Below are 19,085 nucleotides of genomic sequence, written 5' to 3'. Positions count from 1 at the left end.
CCAACTGAGCTGGCGTGCCGGTGCTACACAATCCTTTCTCAAGAGTTTCCAAATTCCCGTTCTCATCCCTCTCTGAAAGATGGAAGAATGTACAATATTTGATTTTGGTTAACTTTGGAGAAACTACTTATTCGTGCTCACGCGTGCAGCAAATGTGAAAAGAATGCTTAGAAACTTGAGTGTTGGCTCTTACTCCGTGTTTGTTCAGTGACATGTATTCCTCTTTACTGTCACCTCAGCTTGAGCGGGTTGTTTCACAAGATTTTAGTAAAGTGTACTTCTGCCTTTCTGTGCCAGGTTTTCAGTCCTGATCCTCTTTGCATTCCTTCTGGATTGTTTGGTACATTTACGTCTGTCTGTATCTCTTCACAAAGTCCTGATCTCAATGACGTCATCTAAAAAAACTCCAGAAATTGCTTACGCTGTAGCTTTTCTATTTTATTTTCAATATTTGTAGCAAACTGTTGCTCAGACAATTTCCTCTGACACATCATGTGCACCCCAAATTATGGCATTTGCTTGGAACCGTTCACTGAGGTAGGAAAGTTACCTAGAATGTGCGCTTTTTAAATTCGGTGCTCCCAGAGGAATAGAATTGACATAGAGTTTAAGTTAAATGGATGAATTATAAATGGACCAGTGCCAGAATGTGGATTACACCTTTGAAGTTAAAGGTTGTTCTGCTAATTACACCAGTGAGAAGAAGGTTGGGTGATTCCTGTCATGAATGCTTACACAGTTAGCACTAAATGTTCTCCTAGTATTACTGGAAAGTCTGAATATAGCACAAGACATCGTTTCTGCTACTGTAATTTACTGACACTGGATTTGACACTAATTTTTATAGAACTATTGCAACTTCCTTTTGCAACTGAAGAAAACTTGCCCAGGGTTTGCAAAGTTCCAAGAGGAACTGCAGTCTGGGTGAGAGTAGTAGTATGCATCAGCACAACTGATTTAACCCCAGGTTTTCATCTGAGTTCAGAGCTCACCCTTAAAACTTAATTACATTCCTCAGTACATTGTTCTGTTTGGGAAGGGTTTCTCTGAGTATACAACATGCCAAGGACAGTGCAGCTAATGAAACACAAAATAGTCTGCTAGAGAAGTAGATCTTTTTTGCTACTCGATTATACGTTGGCTTTTGAGAGGGATGGAAAAAATACCTGTTTTGTGAGTTGTTTGTGAAAATCAGTGCTTCAGAGAGGCACCCCAGTCACAGTGTGATGCTACTGTAATGAGATCACTATGTTTCAATGGCAAGTTTGTTTGTGAGTATGTGTCAGCATTTGAACATGGAGGTGGTGCCAGATTAAGACCTCGAACCAAAGGAGGAGCACAGTAAAAGCAGCATGATGCAAAGTAATGTGGGATGGAAAATGACCAGGCTAGTAGAGAGTTAATATCCATTGATATAGAAATCACTCATCAGTAATTTAATCGCAACTAACTTAATTAGGTGCTGAAAATGAGTTATAAGAGTTCTACTAACTCGATTTATTCAATAGAGTTAAAATTACCTGAATTTGAGAAAACAAAAGCTAACATACACTGATGAATCTGCTCCCTTTTCCTTCAATACAACACACTGAAAACAGAAGATAAACTCAAAGAAGAAGTGGTGTACTTTCTATGAGGCCACCCTCAAAACTTTCACCATGAATCTTTGACTGTTGTCATACTGTGATAATTCCTTTGTCTTTGAGTCCTCTGTTTACAGTATGGCAGTAGATTTGTTACAGGTACATCTCAAAGCAAGGCTTCATTTCTGCAAAGGACTTTTTATTGTCAGCAACATCTCTAACTGATTGAAGGCCATGTTTATTAGTAACCAATCTCCCCTTAGTCATAGCAGCTGTTGGTGATTCTAACCAATACCTTGTTCATATGTTTGTCAGGCATGTTGAGGCTGAGTAATAAGGACTACCTTATTCAGATGGGATGAAGGAAGGCAAATATACCTTCCAATACAGCTTCTGGAGGGTGCAGACAGAGTGACGGATTTCAACTGAAGAGCTACCTGGGACACAGCCTGATGATGATACTTAAAGAGACCACCAAATTTTGAAGCACTTTACTAAATGTTAGAAAGCTGCTCACTTTGTCCTACATCGTCTTCTGAAACTTGGTGAAACTGGGAGAAGGTCACTAATTTCTCTTTCATGTATTACATAGTAAATGCAGACATTTGGTACTGCAAAATAGCTCATATAGAGCAACTGGTTGCTCGGTGTAATTTGTGTGGCTACAGCTTTGTCCACAAGTAAATTGACAGGTATGTTCAAATCAACAGTATCAGAGTAAAATCGCTGTGTGTATGAACAAGGCGTTCTGGACTGATGTAGAAATGTTTGTTGTACACCTCAAACTACACCTTGTGTGGGAGGCAAAGTGTAGATAGGGAGGGGAGAGCAAGGAGGTGGGTGAGTAGTGCTGGAGTGAAGGATAGGATGTAGGTTTGTAAATTGGCAAGACCGGCAGCAGTGACAGAGAGCTGCAGAGGTGTCAACTGTGCTGCAACTGTTCAAAAAGTATTCTTTAAGTAAATTAGTTAAAGTTTGCCCCTCTGTCCTTCAGTTTTGTGATTTTGTATCCATGGATTTCTATGCTTGGTGTAGAGGTACCCCTGGACTTTGTCCTGGAGCCTTATCATTTTTGTGGGTGGTGTCCCATTTTCCTGTGCCATGGTGCTTGCACCAGTCATTTACAATGGAGAGGAGAAGGATCCTACTGCTACTTGTAATAAATTGACATCTATAAAGCTCGGGTGTAGTAGGCAATGCAACACTCGGAGCAAATGCTGGACTACTGAACCTTTGGCACATTCACATTATTGACCAAAGCAGTGAACTTAAAGATGCACAAAATGTATGTGAATCACAGATTTGCTCAGACTGTGATCCTTTGAGTTTGCTCAAGGGAGTGTAACGCTTCCGAATACTTAGGAAAATTTTTGATTCTCCTTGGTATAGTGGTTTGGACGAATTTTCATTTGGAAATGGAGATTTGCTTACATGAAGTTGCTGTTTCTCATTAGTAAAGGTTCTTTACTAGTGAAAACAATGATATTTTTATGTATAGTTTGCTCAACACTTAAGTTTGTAACCTCTTACTTGGTAACCTTCCCTTTAAGATGGTTAACATTTTGGCACACTTCTTTCCCTGTTCTGTTTCATATGATCGTTTTGAATAATTTGATGAAAGTATTTGTTCTGTTATGACAAATTAAGATGTTATTTGATCTTTTCCCCTATCTTCAAAAGGTAAATACAGTGGAAGTGAAGTTGAGGAAATGGGAGATGTGGTTGCCTGAGGGCTGGCAAAATGAATTAATTCATTGTTGATAATGATTCAAAAGTCTCGAGGATGCAGTTGAGGCAAATGACCGTAATAAAATGAAGCAAGTGTTATAAGGTCAGAAACCAGATGTTAGTTTAATATAAGACTTGATTTAAAATCAGTGCCAAAGGTACTGACTACATGAATCTGGCACGTTTTCACGATACATGAAGTCTATTATGCGATGTTAACAGAATTACAGTCTAATGTGGATTAACTTTCTTGTGCTTTGGTATTTTTATTCAATTGAATAAACAGGGAAAAGAATTGGTAGTTTGTATAATCATATTCTACATCATTTCAAAGTGATGTTTGACTTCAGAATTTTATTCTTATCCTTTTACAAGTGTAATAACACTGTTGTGCTACCATGATGGCATTAGGTACTTTCAGTTTCTTCGTGAGTTCCCTTATTTCTTAATTTTTAACTGTGGGCAAATTTATTTCATGAAACCAAGAAATTTAGGAGAAAGCTGTGGTGGATTCATAAAAAAGAGATAACACTTCTCTCTTGCTCATTGCTTGGTCCTCTCCCCATCTGCTATCTGTGCTAGAGCTACCGCTCTCATGTCATCAGTTGTGCTGATAACCATTATATTTGTTACCCTGTTATTCATAAGTTCCTGTAAAGGAGCTGAGCACTGAATAAACTTATCTTATCTTAACCCTGGAATTTAGCGGCTAAACAACAGAAGATTGGACTTTCGATTAGTATCAGTTGAATATAGGAAACTCTTTACGTGAACTGATACAGTTAGTTTTGCCAAAGTTACTCTATAAATGCAGTTGCAGTGGTTGTGGAGGGAAGTGCAAACCTTGTCTGACCACACATAATTTCTACTTAGCCATATTTGACTATTTCATTCTTGGAAGTTTGAGGTGTGGTAACTTAAAATCTCTTACTTTCTGTTTGTTAAAGCAGTGTTTTAGTTAATATTAGGCATCACATAGCTAGAATGCTGTATTTTTAAGTTAAAAATAAATTAAATTAAAAAAATAAAGAAAGGGGGAGGGATATAGAAGAAAAGGTTTCTCCTGTGTGTGCAACAAAACACATCGGTACAGCAACTGCAGGTATTTTATCACACCAGAGGTTTCCTGTTCTTATATTAGCTCTCTGGGGGATTGTTTTCTGTTTGGTCTGATACACTGTACACTTTCACTGTAGTCAGATAGCAGCATGTTTATTTCTTTTCCCCATTCTAAGTTGAAATCTGATTTAAAAAACATCTTTAAGAAGTTGACTTAAATCAGAAACGTTATGTACTCCTTCAGCTGATTTCAATATGCAGACCGATATGGGAGGGGGAAAAAAAACCAAACAAACCAACAGTGCCAAAAGGTGGAAGAATGGGTGTCAAAAATGTAATGAGTTCAGTAAAGTATTTTGTCAGCCCAGATTGGTGTGGTCGGAATGAGATGTTTGTGTGCTCATGTTGGGAATTGGGTTGTGAAGGGGAGGAGCAGAAATACTGGTGTGGGACAGAAAAACCAAATATTGCAGAAGTAAACATGATGGATCTGGAACTGTAACAGGAGTGCAAATGTTGGAAAAAATTAAGGAGAGAAAGGAAAATGATAAAAAATGAAAATAAAAATGAGATAACATGGACAAAGTTGAGTTTTCTTGCTCATAATGGCTTAGGAAGGAATTGTGAAAGACACTGAATAGGATTGTGGTGCCTGTCTGCTGCACTTCCCCAGACTCCTGTCTAGTTACATGTTCCTGTTGCTTTGAGACTTTTTTTTTTTTTAATAGTTTCATTAGCAATAGAAAAAGTAGGAGAACAACTGGAGGCATTAGAAACACATGGGCAGTTGAGAATACTGTGCAGAAAGGACAGTCTGGCAAAATAACATGGAGAAAAGATGTAAGGACATGCTACCGGAGATATGAAAGTCTGCTCTCATGAGTTTGTCATTATGAAAAATGAGACAAGCCTGGATGTTCTAACTGATCACAAGATGATTACAAAAGGCCAGTGTGATGAAAGTTTGAAAACAGTAAATTCATTGGGGAACGTATTTCTACCTTTGGAAGAAACAGAAGTGCTGTTTGTTGCAAGGCAATGCTGAAAGTCATTTTGGAGCACATGACCAGCTCCTGCACTTAGGAGGGATGAGGTCAAGTGAATGCAGAGATGGGGATGTGGGCTCCTGGGTGGCTGGTGGAAATAGAAAAGACTGCAAGGGCTTGATCCTTAAAACCTAGAGAAGAGAGTGAGAGATGCCACTTCTTCCTGATTAGTTGAGAAGGTGAAGAGCCAGTTAGGTTCAAAGCTGTTATCGGCCCCAGAGAGTGTTTAAGACTGGGAGTTGTGAGATGGCCTCAAAGCCAAGTGTGGTGAGGATCTGAAACCTTTCACATTTTGTTCTTCTCCACTGCCATGCAGTAACCTCTGTATAAACAGAGCTTTATTACCTTGTTTCAAAGCTTGTATAATGCAATTGTACTGCCTTTTCCAGAAAGTAGTTGTTAGACCAGTAATAAAGCAGATAGCTCTAGTGAACCCTTGGAAAGTTTTATGGTTCAGCTTATGTGTTTGAGGATATCTCATAGACTGCTCCATACAGTACAATGATATTTGTTCTTCGAAGGTTACCCTGTTGGTTAAACAGTTTGCTGTCTTTGCTTCTTTATAGATGTGCATGTCAAAATATTATTTTAGCTTTGTCTCACCCTTTCCCAGAAAGAGAAGAAAGAAGTTTAAGGACTCCCTGTTTTTTTGGTTTTTTTTTTGTTTTTTTTTTCTCTTATTTTTAGAAATGCTGCCAGCTGGAATACAGTTTCTTACAATACAGTTACAAGTGGAGTCCCAGGCACATCTGTCATAGGTAGATGGAGGCTGTTCTTGTTCTTTCTTATAACATTCAGGGCTCACGTCATGATTCGTGTCTCTGTGCCATCTGAGGGGCTGATTCAGTTTGAGAGACACGCAGATGATGTAATGTGGTCCAGTAGAAAAGTACTGAATTAAAAAGAGATTAAAATACATGAGATGAGGAGCGACTGAGACATACATAACCATTTCAGCGGAAAGGCGAGGGAAGAACAAACTGCTGAAGTTCCCCTAGCTGGTCTCTGCTGCAAAAACAAGATGTAGGAAGTGAAACAGGCCCGAAGATAAAAGCTGACCCAGGATTTCTCTGCTCTGAATAGTCTAATGTAATGAAAGTTACCAGGCAGCTGAGGCTTACAACAACAAGTCAGAAATGAAGTTTAAGATAAAGTCTAATTCCTTAAACTTGAAGATTGCATTTATTTCTGTATTTTCTGGAATGAGAAACTGAAGCAGTTGAAGGAAGTGAAGAATAAAGTTAGGGGATGGTATCGAGAAAGCAGGTGTTGGTGTCCTTGGACGGGGCTGGCTCACAGTTCTTCCTCTGAGTGGTTTTAGATCCAAGTTTATTTGTTGTTCAGACCCTGAGTGAGTTTGTTTCTTTCCTCAAGACTCTTCTGCCTTGGCCTTGACCTTGAACATAATGCAGAGCAGTCTCACAAGCTTTATTATTCAGTGGATGTGATGAGAGCATCACAGTCTTACCTTCTGTCTTTGGTACTTGTGAAATAGCAGAAAAAAAAAAAAGGCAGGCATTAATGGCTACACTAAGATAAAATAGAATTAAACTAGGGAAAAACAGAAGGAATAAAGGATGTAATTTTCCATTTTTGAAAGATGTGTTTAAAAGACGAAGGAATTTACCCCTCTGCTCTCCAAGCTATTTTAAAGTCCTAGCTTTAAAAATGTTTTTGTTTTTGTAGTGAAAATAATTGCTTCCAGTTCTTTTACTTGGAATTCTGGAGACAGAAAGCTGTGTTAAAAGATCAGAATAATTTGAGGGTCTTCATTTATTTCTTCTCAATGGACCATCTCTATCTTATTTGTACTGCAAGGACACACTTCTGTATATATGTATAATGGAGTTGGTGGTGAAAATTTTAGTGCTGATGAAACTTATAATTGAATACAAATTCACTTTATGTGTCAGTTTAAGCACATGTGTATGTAAGTGTTAAAAGCTGAAGCTACCCACAAAATTCATGTTTACATTCTTGATTGCTGTTCTTTGAATAAACAAATATTTATTGGCTAAAATAGAATTGTGCATATACCCACCATCACATTTGAAGTTCTTTAAAAAATACTTTATTATTGGAAGAAGAAAAAACAAGCCAACAAAGTGTTTATTTTAGTTGCTTTAAAACTAGAGAGTTGAAAAATCTGTGAATTTTTCTAACTGCTCTAGAGAATTGAACTGCTCTAGAGAATTGAAAAATCTGTGAGGATTTGAGAATCACTTACAATTAATGCATGACTTCAGAAAGGCCCAGATGTATCAGGGTGATTTTTCAGGAAAGGGTTTCCAATTTGCACTGTAAATACCGTGTGAATCACAAGGATGCCAATAGTTGCAACCGTGAGCAAAGAGAAAAGTAAGATCAGCTTTTAAGCAATGGGGGGGGAAATTAAACCTCAACAGCTAATGGTGGCAGATGGACAGGCAGTGATCACAGTCTCTGACTGCTGGAAGCAGCAAAAGGCAGATAGCACAAGAGCACTTCTAGGATAGAGAGCAGCTTTTGACCTTCAAGTATTGTGCTGCTTTCTGATACTCCGGAAATTTGCTTTGAAATTAAGACCCACGTGCTGCCGTAGCAAGATGAAACAGAAGATAACAAGGGATTCAGTAGGAAAATTTAAAGCAAATGTCTCTATAGGTATCAAAACAACAGTGAAGAGGATCTGTGTGGACAGCAAAGTACGTGGATGAATAGTGATACCTTCTGTACTGGAAAACTTTTGGGTGGAAAAAGCCTGAGTGAGGACTGACAGTATTTCCTCTGGTGTCTGTATTATTTTTATCTCTGAAGAACAATAATGTGGTGTCGTGTGTAATTATACTGTGCTCCTGCATTGTTGGTTGTTGTTTTTTTTTTGGCTTTCCTTTTATATCTTCTCAAAACACTTCCTTGATATTCATTGTGATACAGGAAGAGAGAGCTATGCAAATAAACACTTGATACTAAGTAAAATATTTTATTTATGCATGGATTAACTTTCTCCCTTCAGAATTTCTTTATGAGTACTGTGTAGACTACAAAAAAAATGCACTCTGCATACACTTCTTGCATTTCAAATCTATTCTGTTGAATGGGTAATATGCTAGGACTTAAAGTTCGTGATTAACTCTCATAATTATATAGCATTTTATATTTTGAAATCCATTATTTAATGTGCTTTGATTGAAGCTCTCCTTTCATTCAGTGCCTGCTATTTATACTAGCTCTACAAATGTTTATGTTGATACCGCTCTCAAAACCCTGGGAAGGAACTTTAGATTTCAGTATAATACTGTGGGTTATAAAACTGACAGTGCAGGTGAAATGCACTGAGTATATGCCCTTCAGTGCACACACACTACACTCAATCAGTGTGCAGAGGCTTTTGGAAAAAAAAAAAAAGGTACTGGAGGGAAGGGGATGGTAACTCCCCATTGAAGCACGTACTGTCTTCAGTACCAGCTTGGGGCTATTTGGTTATTGGAGCCCAACTCCAATTTTCATAGAATCATAGAATGGCCTGGGTTGAAAAGGACCACGATGATCATCTAGTTTCAACCCCCCTGCTGTGTGCAGGATCACCAATCACCAGACCAGGCTGCCCAGAGCCACATCCAGCCTGGCCTTGAATGCCTCCAGAGATGGGGCATCCACAACCTCCTTGGGCAGCCTGTTCCAGTTCCACCCCCTGTGTGAAAAACTTCCTCCTAGTGTAGATGTAGCTATGTTCACTGAGGGCTAGGAGTTTTCATCTCTCAGGGGAAAAAAGCAGTTCTTTGTGATGAGGTGCAGGATCTTCTTTTTGGTGCCATCACACGCACTGTTTCACACACTGTATTTGTGCAATTTTACGTGACATTGAGTATACTGCTGTGGGATTAGATAGCACCTGCACATTGATACTACTGTTCCATTGTTATTGTTATGAACAAATGTTAACCTTGAGCTTGCAACAGGACCTCACAACAGGCTCACTGCTCATGTGCTTTAAGCTGCCAAAAAAAAAAATATCCAACAACAGAAAAAAGAACCCGTTAGTAAAAATGCTTTTCTGTGACTTTACATTGGCGCTGGGTGAACTGCGGTCTCCCAAGGTATCTTCAGGTTTCTTACAGCAATAGACAAAGGCAGTTTGGATCAAATTATCTTATGTCCTCAACTTCAGCAGTTTGTTCTGTAGAAGCAGAAATACTCAAGAGCAAAAAGGTTAGCGCTTAGGTGGCTAAATACCTGATCTTGCAGATACAGCAAGTAATTAAACACTGGGCTTCCAGTAGTCTAGGGTGAGCTTGCAAACAGCAACTTGCTTACGGGTGTACAAAAATTCCCTGTAGACCATTTTACAATAGATCCAGAATCATTCATACATTCACAATTATTAAAAATAAGAATCCTCTTCTTTATCCCCTCCACCCCCAAAGCACATAATCCACGCAGAAGTGAATGTTTGGAAAATCTTCCAGTGAACTTTGTCACAAACTAATATTAGGCATTGTGGATCTATGCCTCTAAGGGAAGATCCTGGCTGCCTCCGAGTCTCTCTGTGCAGGAATGGGCATGGAAATGTTGGCGCACAAGATGGAGAACCTCTTCTTTAGAGAGATGGAGGTGAAAGATGTAGTGTAGGGTGCTATGATCTAGCTTCTCCAGCTGTGTTTTGTTCACAGCTGGCTTACTTCAGCCCTCCATCTGTGCTGAGCTCTTATTTTGTTTTACACTGTTCTTCAAAGAACTGGCTTTAAAGATTAATTAGGGCAGGGGGAGTGAGAATATATGCCTGCAAGAGAAAATATGACCGTGAACCTAGCATTAGAGCACTGACCTGAAAGGAGGGAGAGAGGAAGGAAGAAGAGGTTTGAAAAGCCTTCCTAGTAGATTCTTTCAAGAGTAAGTAAAATTGCTATCCTCCGAGGGAGGAATATAGAGATAACATTGTATATATGTTTGCTGAAGTGCTCTGTAATTACATCGTGGGATTAGCAGTCAGGTTCCAGCCATGCAGATGCTAGCAGCTGTATTTCATCTGACTGAGCATGGATGCACATTCTGTGAGAAGGATTATCCTTCTCATTTGTGTTGGAGAAGAAATAATTGTGTGGTGGTTTGTCATCACTGATACACCTACTGTCTGTTTTAAACTGTTGTAACAGGCTTATCTGGACAAGGAGATTGCTGAAGGTCACTGTAGCAGCATATCTGCCCTGGAGCTGGGACTGCACAGATCATCAGCCTGGCGTGAGACAGGGATTTGAATCCAGCCGAGCTCCCTGCTAGATTGGCAGATGCAAAATAAAGTGGGGACATACAGGCATGGCTAGCTGCAGCTGCAGTGCTCATCATTCAGAGTGGATTATTTCTTTGTTTCCTGAAGATCTGCTACACTAGAGCCTCTGCAGTATTTCTTACAGCTTAAGAGCAGCCTTGTCTAAAACACCGAAACGGGTTTTCACTACAGTAATTATATTTGCACTTCTATTTGTTTTGAAGGTCACAGAAGAATCAGAAAGTTGGAGAGGGGGTGATTGAGGAGAAAAGATGATAAATCAGAAATGTTGGAAATGGTTGGAATGGGAAATGAATATTTTGAAATATTTACTTCATTTGTGGATTGAGACAATAAATCATTGTTTTTTTTTCCTTTGCATCAGAAAAAATCTTATAGTATGTGTTCCGAACATTAAGTTGTTCTTCCAGTGAACTACTGTATATAAAAAGGAAGTAAATGTTTGCTACATAAACCAGATGACTCTGTGGGAAACTGCTTGGTTTATGGCATAATGTTTTGTTTAATACCTTTTTTATTCCAACAGGAAATATGGGATGTATAAAGTCAAAAAGGAAAGAGAATCTGCATGGAGATGGGCTAGATTTGAAGAATCAATCAGTACGTAAAACTGAACGAACTATTTATGTGAGGGATCCAACGTCCAATAAACAGCAAAGGCCAGTAAGTAGATAGTCTCAGGGGAGAATTCCACTAGCAAGATCAAAGCATGACTGGCATAGCTTAAATTTCAGTCCAAAACACAAGCATGAAGAAATTCAAATTGATCATTAGTCTGCAATTTGGCTTTTAGTGTTGTGCAGTTCCCACTTAAAGGATATGTACTAAAGAAGTTATTGATTGATGAATTACGTTGTCTTATGTGTTGTAATTTACATTGTTTTCTGCATGAAACACTGGGAGACTCCCTGGTCTCTCCCTGGGAGACTTTTGACCTAAATGTAGGTATGTCTGTAGAAGAATGCTAGGTAATTTTAGAGACATTGGTGCTGGATATTAATAGCTAAGGGATCCAGATGGTGATTACTTCTGTTTAAAACGGTTGAGGTTAGAGTCTTTACCAGTTGTAGTCAACCTTACTGTTATTCACTGAAGGCCAATATTTGACCTTACATAAGGTGTGTATGTAAGGGAGCAGAAGAGGAGCAGAATGAGTGCAGTTCTGAAGCCAGCAGTACTGTGGTGAAAGAGGAACAAGCTAAGGGAAGTTCCTCGTGTGCTATCTAGCAAAAAAGAAGGGGTGCTGGGAAAGGAAATCTCACTGGTTAGTAAATAGGCTTGCTACTTTGCAGATTTACTCACACCTCTTTTCCCCACTCCCTCTTCTTCTGAAGAAGGAGTATTTCTTAACTGTCCTTACTCAGGGACTGCATTCTCTATGGATGTTGACTGCACCCTCCTATTGTTTGTCGCCAGCTGACACAGTATTATGCTCTGTTATCAATGTACACAAATCACAATTACTGTTTGCATTGTTTTTAATTAGGTTTTTTTTTAGCTGTGCTTGTAGCTCTTTAGCATGACAGTTCCTTACACCAGCAATGTGATACTAGCCATCCAGTTATCCCATGTAAAGCCTGTTCAGCAGAAGTTGCAAAATGTGAACTTTCCCTTGTTGAACAGCTTCCTGGGGTCTGAGCTGCTCAGTTCAAAATCTAGTTGGGTTTTACTGTATTTTCTTTGTTGTAATTTGCTTTTGATGAGAGGTCAAAAATGATTGCAAAATGCTTCATAAAACATATAAGATAATAACAAAGCAAGTGAATAATATGTAACTGTAATGTAGTGTTGGCTCAGAGATATAAAACTGCTTAATTAAAGGCATATTTCATTATAGGCAAACACAGATGCACACCTTCTGCCGGGACAGATATTTGCCAATGAAGGTAAGTTTTCCAAAGGAATCTTGCTGCCTATGTGTTATGTCCTTATCAGGTTGTGAAATAGTCAGAATAATCCTTTGCCTTTCTGTATTTGTAGAGCCAGAAGAGCATGGACTCATTGTAGTAGCTCTGTATCCTTATGATGGCCTTCATGAAGATGACTTGTCCTTCAAAAAAGGAGAAAAATTGAAAGTTATTGAAGAGTGAGTATGATAGTTCAAATTGTATTGTAATTTCCTTTTTTTTTTTTTTTTTTTGGTTTTTTTTTGTTTTTTTTGGACTTCTTTTATATTTTTTTATGTGCCTCTTGTAACACAAGTATACAAATGTTAAGAAAGATCCCTTATCTGTGAAAATATGAATGTGGGTAAAGTTTGGCAGCTGTAATGATAACCAAGCTTTGCTCTGATGGCACCAATGGCTAAGTGGAGCCTGAATGCAGAGAAAAGGCATTTTTTCTCTCCTTGACACAGCAGAAACTGAACAACCATTTATGACTTTCCTTTCCTGCGTGTACTACTGTTGTGTGTGTTTTTCAGGCTGGGAGACTGGTGGAAAGCTAAATCTCTTACAACAAAGAAAGAAGGTTTCATTCCCAGCAATTACGTAGCAAAAGTAAACACCTTGGAAACAGAAGAGTAAGTTCTTCCGACTACTGCCAGGCTTCATTTTCAACCTTGTGTTGTATCTTTGGTGGGTGGGGGAAAAAGTTCTAACCCTCTGAAATATTTTTCAGGTGGTTCTTCAAAGACATAACTCGAAAAGATGCTGAAAGGCAACTCCTGGCTCCTGGAAATGGCCCTGGAGCATTCCTTATCAGAGAAAGTGAAACATTAAAAGGTAGACTTTTGGATGGGTGATTTTGAAATTGATATTACAGTTAAAATATGCAAGTTGTCTTCAAAAAAAAGTTTGCATCAAGTGCAATGGAATTATACCAGTCTGTCAGTTTTGAAATGACTGCAGCTACTTAGGAGTAAAAAGTATGAGAAAGCTATCAGGGAAAGAGATGAAAGCTACAAATTCTTAAGTTGAAGCAGAAGGGGATGTGTGTACCTGTGGATTATTACACTGACAAGAAGCAGCAATGAATGAAAATATCTTTTTCCTTCATAGCACTCATGATTCCTTTGTTAAAGGACAGTTTTAGTTCTAAATAGTAGAAGCTGTATTTTATTGTCTTCCATTTTTGTATCTATATCCATCACTGCAAGTTTTAAAGTATAGTTAACGCATAAAAGGAGTCTACACTTCTGTGTTGTAGCATCATCTAAAACACAAACAAAGAAACAGTTTGGTAAAGATTTCTGATATACAGATACAGCTCTTTGTACTAAATGTTTAGTAAGTTCTCCAGGTGTTTCAACTGAGATGTATAGAAGAGCATAAGATGGTTCTGCTCCAACATCTCAACTCTAACAGTGACCTAACTGGATGCTCCAATTGGATACATTGGATCCTCCAGGTGGAAAACATGCTAATCCCTTCAGTGGATCATATGTCTGTCCTCTCCATAGCAGTAGGTTTTTTTGGTCCTAACATTGCAGATGGCCAAATATTGGAAGTGGTTGCTTAGGGAAGTGGTGGAGACACCATTTCTGGAAGCATTTAAGAGGCATGTGAACATGGCATTAAGGGACGTGGTTTAGTGATGGGACTCAGTAGGTTAAGTTAGTGGTTAGACCTGATGATCCAACTTAAATGATTCTATGATTGTTGCTTAGAAAGTTTTCTGTAACTAGCCCACATCACTGTCTCTGTGCTCTCTAACAAAGACTGATCTAAATTCAGCAGAGGCTTGTAGAAGTAAGGCAAAGTACCCACTAAATATTTCCTTCTGTCCCCTGTCACTGGATGTGCATGTGGAGAGAAAGAGAAGGAACCGAGGTGGTTTCTTCTCCTTTGAAAATGGATAATGAGATCTGTGTAAGTGAAAGAAATTAAGAATTCTGTGGTTTAGGATCGATAATATGCTGCCCCATCTTAATTCCTAACTGAGGTTAGAATCCCAAATACTGAAAGACCTTCATGCCTTCTTGCATGCCTCAGGCCATTTCCAAACAATCCCTTTTCTAGCTGGCCAAGACATCTAGCCTGTTCCTTTTTTAACATGCTGATCTTCGAATTTTAGTTTCTATTTCACTGGTTTGACAACCCTAGATTTGCTTTCCCAGATGTTTCTACTCAAATCAGTGTGATTTTATGCAGAAGTGTACATTAGTTATGGATGACTGGATTATGGAACTCTTAAATTTATTGAATAAGAATGAAAGAGAAAGTCTGACTGTAAGCACTTTGGTGACCAGTTCAGAGCTAGCTATTGACTGAATTCCTTATGTTACTTGCAATAGGCTTTTTTGAGGAAGAAGAGAAGTAAAAATAAAATAAATATTTTTGTTGATAACTGTGTGTGTGAGCAGCCCAGACTTGCTATCTGTTAATAATCATTCTTTCTTTATTCTCAGGCAGCTATTCTCTGTCCATAAGAGACTATGATCCCCAACATGGTGATGTCATTAAGCACTACAAAATTAGGAGTCTAGACAATGGAGGATTTTACATCTCTCCAAGAATAACTTTTCCCAGCATCAATGATATGATCAAGCATTATCAAAGTAAGTTAAATGTGTCAGTGGATTACGGAATAGAATACAGCCATTATTTCCTGTGAAAGAAAATAAATAATTACTTGTTTTGTTTCAAAACTTTTTGTCTCTTATTTCTAAGTAACTCGGACATGCATGTTATTAAAGATAAAGTAAAAATGATTGGAACCCTACTAAGGCTGCTTTACAACAAGGCCTAATACATGCTCAGTTGCATGCAATTGTAAGATACAGAACAGCTTTATAAAACATCTCATCATAGTGATGATGATGTGAGACAATAGACAAGACTGACTGCATTCTAAATAAATTCTGTCTTTGAGAGTATATTGCACCTGCTTTTATTACAAACAGGAAGAGGGATAGGATCAAGTTTCCACCTATACTTCAGCTACAAAAGTGACTTTTTATTTTGCACAACCTGTTGTTCAGTAACTCAAAAACATATATATATATTTGTCTTGCCTTTGGGAAGACAGAGAATAAGAAAGATGTAAATCACATCAATTTTTCAAAGCCATGCTGAGTTCTTGGCCATGATGTTTCTCTAAGTTGTTAGACATGTGTAGTAAGGTAATTTTTCTGCACAGCTTGTAAGCCTGATAATTATTTTACATTTGTGTTGAAGTTATAGCTGATATGTGGCTGGAGAAAAAAATAGTTGTGACCTATTTCTGCTTGCATTCCTATGTGTGTGCACATCTGAAACATACGATAAGAATACCTGATGACAAATTCCAAATACAGGTTTCAAGCTCAACACAAATGTGCATCTTCATCTATGTACTGTTATCAATCAAACCTTAAATTTATTTGTTACAAATTGTAATTAATAAAAAACAAGCAAACAAAAAAAAAAACAATGATGCAACCAGATGCATGTGACACCTCTCTATTAAGTGTGAAAAGATTATGCTTTTATCAAGGAACTGAACTACTTTGAATCGGCTTTGAACTGGTTAATGCACGCTTAAATTTGTCTAAAAGAATGTAAGACATTAAAGTGTAATGGATTTTACAGTTTGTGTTTCTTTTGGAAAACAGAACAATCAGATGGCTTATGCAGAAAACTGGAAAAAGCTTGTATTAGTCCAAAGCCTCAAAAACCGTGGGATAAAGATGCATGGGAAATTCCACGAGAATCAATTAAATTAGTGAAGAAGCTCGGAGCTGGTCAGTTTGGAGAAGTCTGGATGGGTAAGCTTATTTCTTTGAAAAGAGTACCTCAGCTGAAAGTAGTAGTGTTTAAGAATTAATCCGAATAACAATAGATATGAAGGCCTGATTTAATATACTCAGAATATACTTGCCATGAGGAAGAATAATAGGAAAGAAGATTTGTGAAAGGGTAAGGTATCTGACACAGACTAATTCTTAGGAGCAAGCACTGTAATATAAGGTCTAATACAACTGGTTTTGTTCTTGTTGATGTGCTTTATGGGGAAAATAGAAGGTTTTACTAAGATTTGACTCCCAGTTCTCAAAATTGGTTGGCATCTCAAAACTTTAAGTCGAATCAGGTTGTGGTGGAAAATCTGAAATATAAAGTAATTGTCTTTTAGTGAATTATGTGTAGTTTTTATCATCCATTGATAAAGAAAAGAGTGAAATATAGTGTATGGGGCTATCATACTGCATGAAAAAATGGGTTGTTTAATCCAAGATTATTGTCTGAGCTTGTTGCTGAGGAAGGTAGGTGACTTACATGGCTGGAAGGTGAGGGATTGATATGGAGACTATCATGCAGGTCTCCAGTAATGAAAGCATCACAAGATTGTAGTAGTCGGTTAACAAATTTATAGTGTTAGTTATAATCATAACTAGCCTTGGTTGCTTAAAAACATTTTCTCAGCTTCAATAACTTCCTTTAACAAAGAATTACAATCATTGTCTAATCACAGTCTGATCATGATTCAATTCTCTTCTTTTGAAATGCTGCCTATTCAGGCATCTGAGTATTCTTTTGGTTTCGTATCACATGTTCTGTGTGCTATTCTTTACTTACACACTGGTTAGTGATTACTATCTTACTTGACTTAATCAAGATAAACGATACCTTCCTTAGGTAAAAGTAAAGCACGGAGTGGTTCTATTTGAGTGGCAAATTCCACACGTGTTTACAGTCAATCAGAAAGGTGTAATTCAGTTGTAGGTGTAATCTTCCCATATAAATCATGTAAAAATGCCAGCAACGCATCTCTATGATGTTAAATAACCAGATTCAGCCTTTTGTCTGCCTTCACAAGAAAAGGCTTAACAAAGCCTCTGGCTTGAATGACAATTTTTGTGCTAGTTGAGACAAGTGTTTGCCATTGAACCATTTTTCTCTGCCTAATAAATCAGGGCAAGAAATAATGAACTGACACTGAAGTACTGTGGAAAACTTCATGGCCGAACATTATCACCCTGTTGAAAATGAAAATCATTATGGGAAGTGACTATTTCTGCATACACACACAAAGGCATTAAACTTTGAAAGGGTGTTTCTGTTTCAAGATGCTTCCTCTTGTTTGTGTCCTTATTTTGACATCTCAGTTGGGTCTAACCCTTGTATCTGAATTGCTGCGCTGTGAGAAAAATTAATGTACTGTGAAATGATTCATTGTGTTTCCTCTTCTCTGTTTCCTTTCTGAAGCAAGAACAGCTGATTAGCTTGGTGCAGACCCTTTCAAATCAGGAGTATGGGTAAAGTTTGAGATGAAAAAAGACTATGTGATCTGTGCAGGATGCCAACAAGCAAATGTGATGGTGACCAATATAGAGGCATTTGGCATTACGTAGAAGTATGGAGAAATCTCCCAGTTATATACTTCATCTGAAGCAAAATGATTCTTAGGCCACAGAATGAGAAATACTACTCCATATCTTAATTACTAAAGACATTTCAACTTGCTCAGGGTTACCTAGAATTTTGTTTTCAGGGGGAAGAGCATCCAGTTCAGAGGAACCGTATCTAGTTCTAGGTTTCTCAGTACAAGAGAGACACGGAACTACTGGTGAGATTCCAACAAAGGGCCACAAAGTTGATGAAAAGACTGGAATATGACTTCCATGAGGAAAGGCTCAGAGAACTGAGACTATTCAGCCTGGAGGAGTGTTGGAGGCAATCTTATCAATGTCCATAAATATCAGAAGGGAGGGTGCAAAAAAGAGAGAACCAGGCTCTTTTCAGTGGTGCTCAGTGCCAGGATGGGAGGCAGTGGGCACTGGAACAGAGGAGGTTGCTTCAGAACACCAGGAGCACTTCAGTGCTGTGCAGGTGACAGAGCACTGGCACAGTCTGTGTGGGGGGGTCTCCTCCTCGGGGACATTCAGCGATCACCTGGATGTGGGCCTGGCCCCTTGCTCTGGGGTCCCTGCTGCAGAGGGGGTTGGGCCCAATGTCCCTTCCGACCTACACTGTTTAATGTTGTTATGAAGAATAGAGCAGAATTGGGTGCACTCTCAGCAAATTTGTGCCAAACTGAGTGGTGCAGTTGATATTCTAGAAGGCAGGTACCATTCAGTGTGGTTTGCAGGCTTGAGAGGTGGGCCTATATAAATCTCATGAAGTCCAGCAAGGTCAAGTGCAAGGTCCTGCAGCTGAGTCAGAGTAGACCGGTATCGGTACAGCCTGGGAGACTGAGAGCAGACCTGCAGAGGACTTGGAGATATTAATAGATGAAAAGTAGGATGCAAGCCAGCAACGAGCGCTTGTAGCCCAGAAAGCTAATCGTGTCCAGGGCTGTGTCAAAAGAAACGTGACCAGCAGAGTGAGGGATGTGATTTTCCCCCTCTGCTCTGCTCTTGTGAGACCCCATCTCAAGTCCTGCATATCACTCTGGGGTCCCCAGCACAAGAGAGATGTGGAACTGTTAGAGCAGGACTGGAAAATGACTGTCCTATGAAGGCAGACTGTGAGAGTTGAGGTT

The 19,085-nt window shown here is 38.7% G+C and overlaps 1 protein-coding gene across 2 annotated transcripts in view; it reads left to right on the top strand.

Moving 5' to 3' along the window:
* LYN (LYN proto-oncogene, Src family tyrosine kinase) overlaps nucleotides 1-19,085 on the top strand; it is a 45,803-nt gene that overhangs the window by 8,164 nt on the left and 18,554 nt on the right. The window contains exons 2-8 of one of the 2 annotated variants that reach the window (XM_042838713.1): nucleotides 11,212-11,285; nucleotides 12,523-12,571; nucleotides 12,666-12,771; nucleotides 13,108-13,206; nucleotides 13,305-13,408; nucleotides 15,034-15,183; nucleotides 16,219-16,371. In XM_042838713.1, the coding sequence (XP_042694647.1) occupies nucleotides 11,217-11,285; nucleotides 12,523-12,571; nucleotides 12,666-12,771; nucleotides 13,108-13,206; nucleotides 13,305-13,408; nucleotides 15,034-15,183; nucleotides 16,219-16,371 (730 nt within the window). In that variant the 5' untranslated portion in view covers nucleotides 11,212-11,216. Of the gene's footprint in view, nucleotides 1-11,211; nucleotides 11,349-12,522; nucleotides 12,572-12,665; nucleotides 12,772-13,107; nucleotides 13,207-13,304; nucleotides 13,409-15,033; nucleotides 15,184-16,218; nucleotides 16,372-19,085 lie in introns of both variants that reach the window. The other variant, XM_042838704.1, reaches the window with a different exon arrangement.

Source organism: Centrocercus urophasianus, unplaced genomic scaffold (assembly GCF_019232065.1).
Source record: "Centrocercus urophasianus isolate 14NV4802_14NV808 unplaced genomic scaffold, USGS_Curo_1.0 seq_11, whole genome shotgun sequence".
NCBI classification, from domain to species: domain Eukaryota; kingdom Metazoa; phylum Chordata; class Aves; order Galliformes; family Phasianidae; genus Centrocercus; species Centrocercus urophasianus.
Note: the sequence above shows the minus strand (reverse complement) of the source record. Positions and strands in the feature narration are given on the sequence as shown.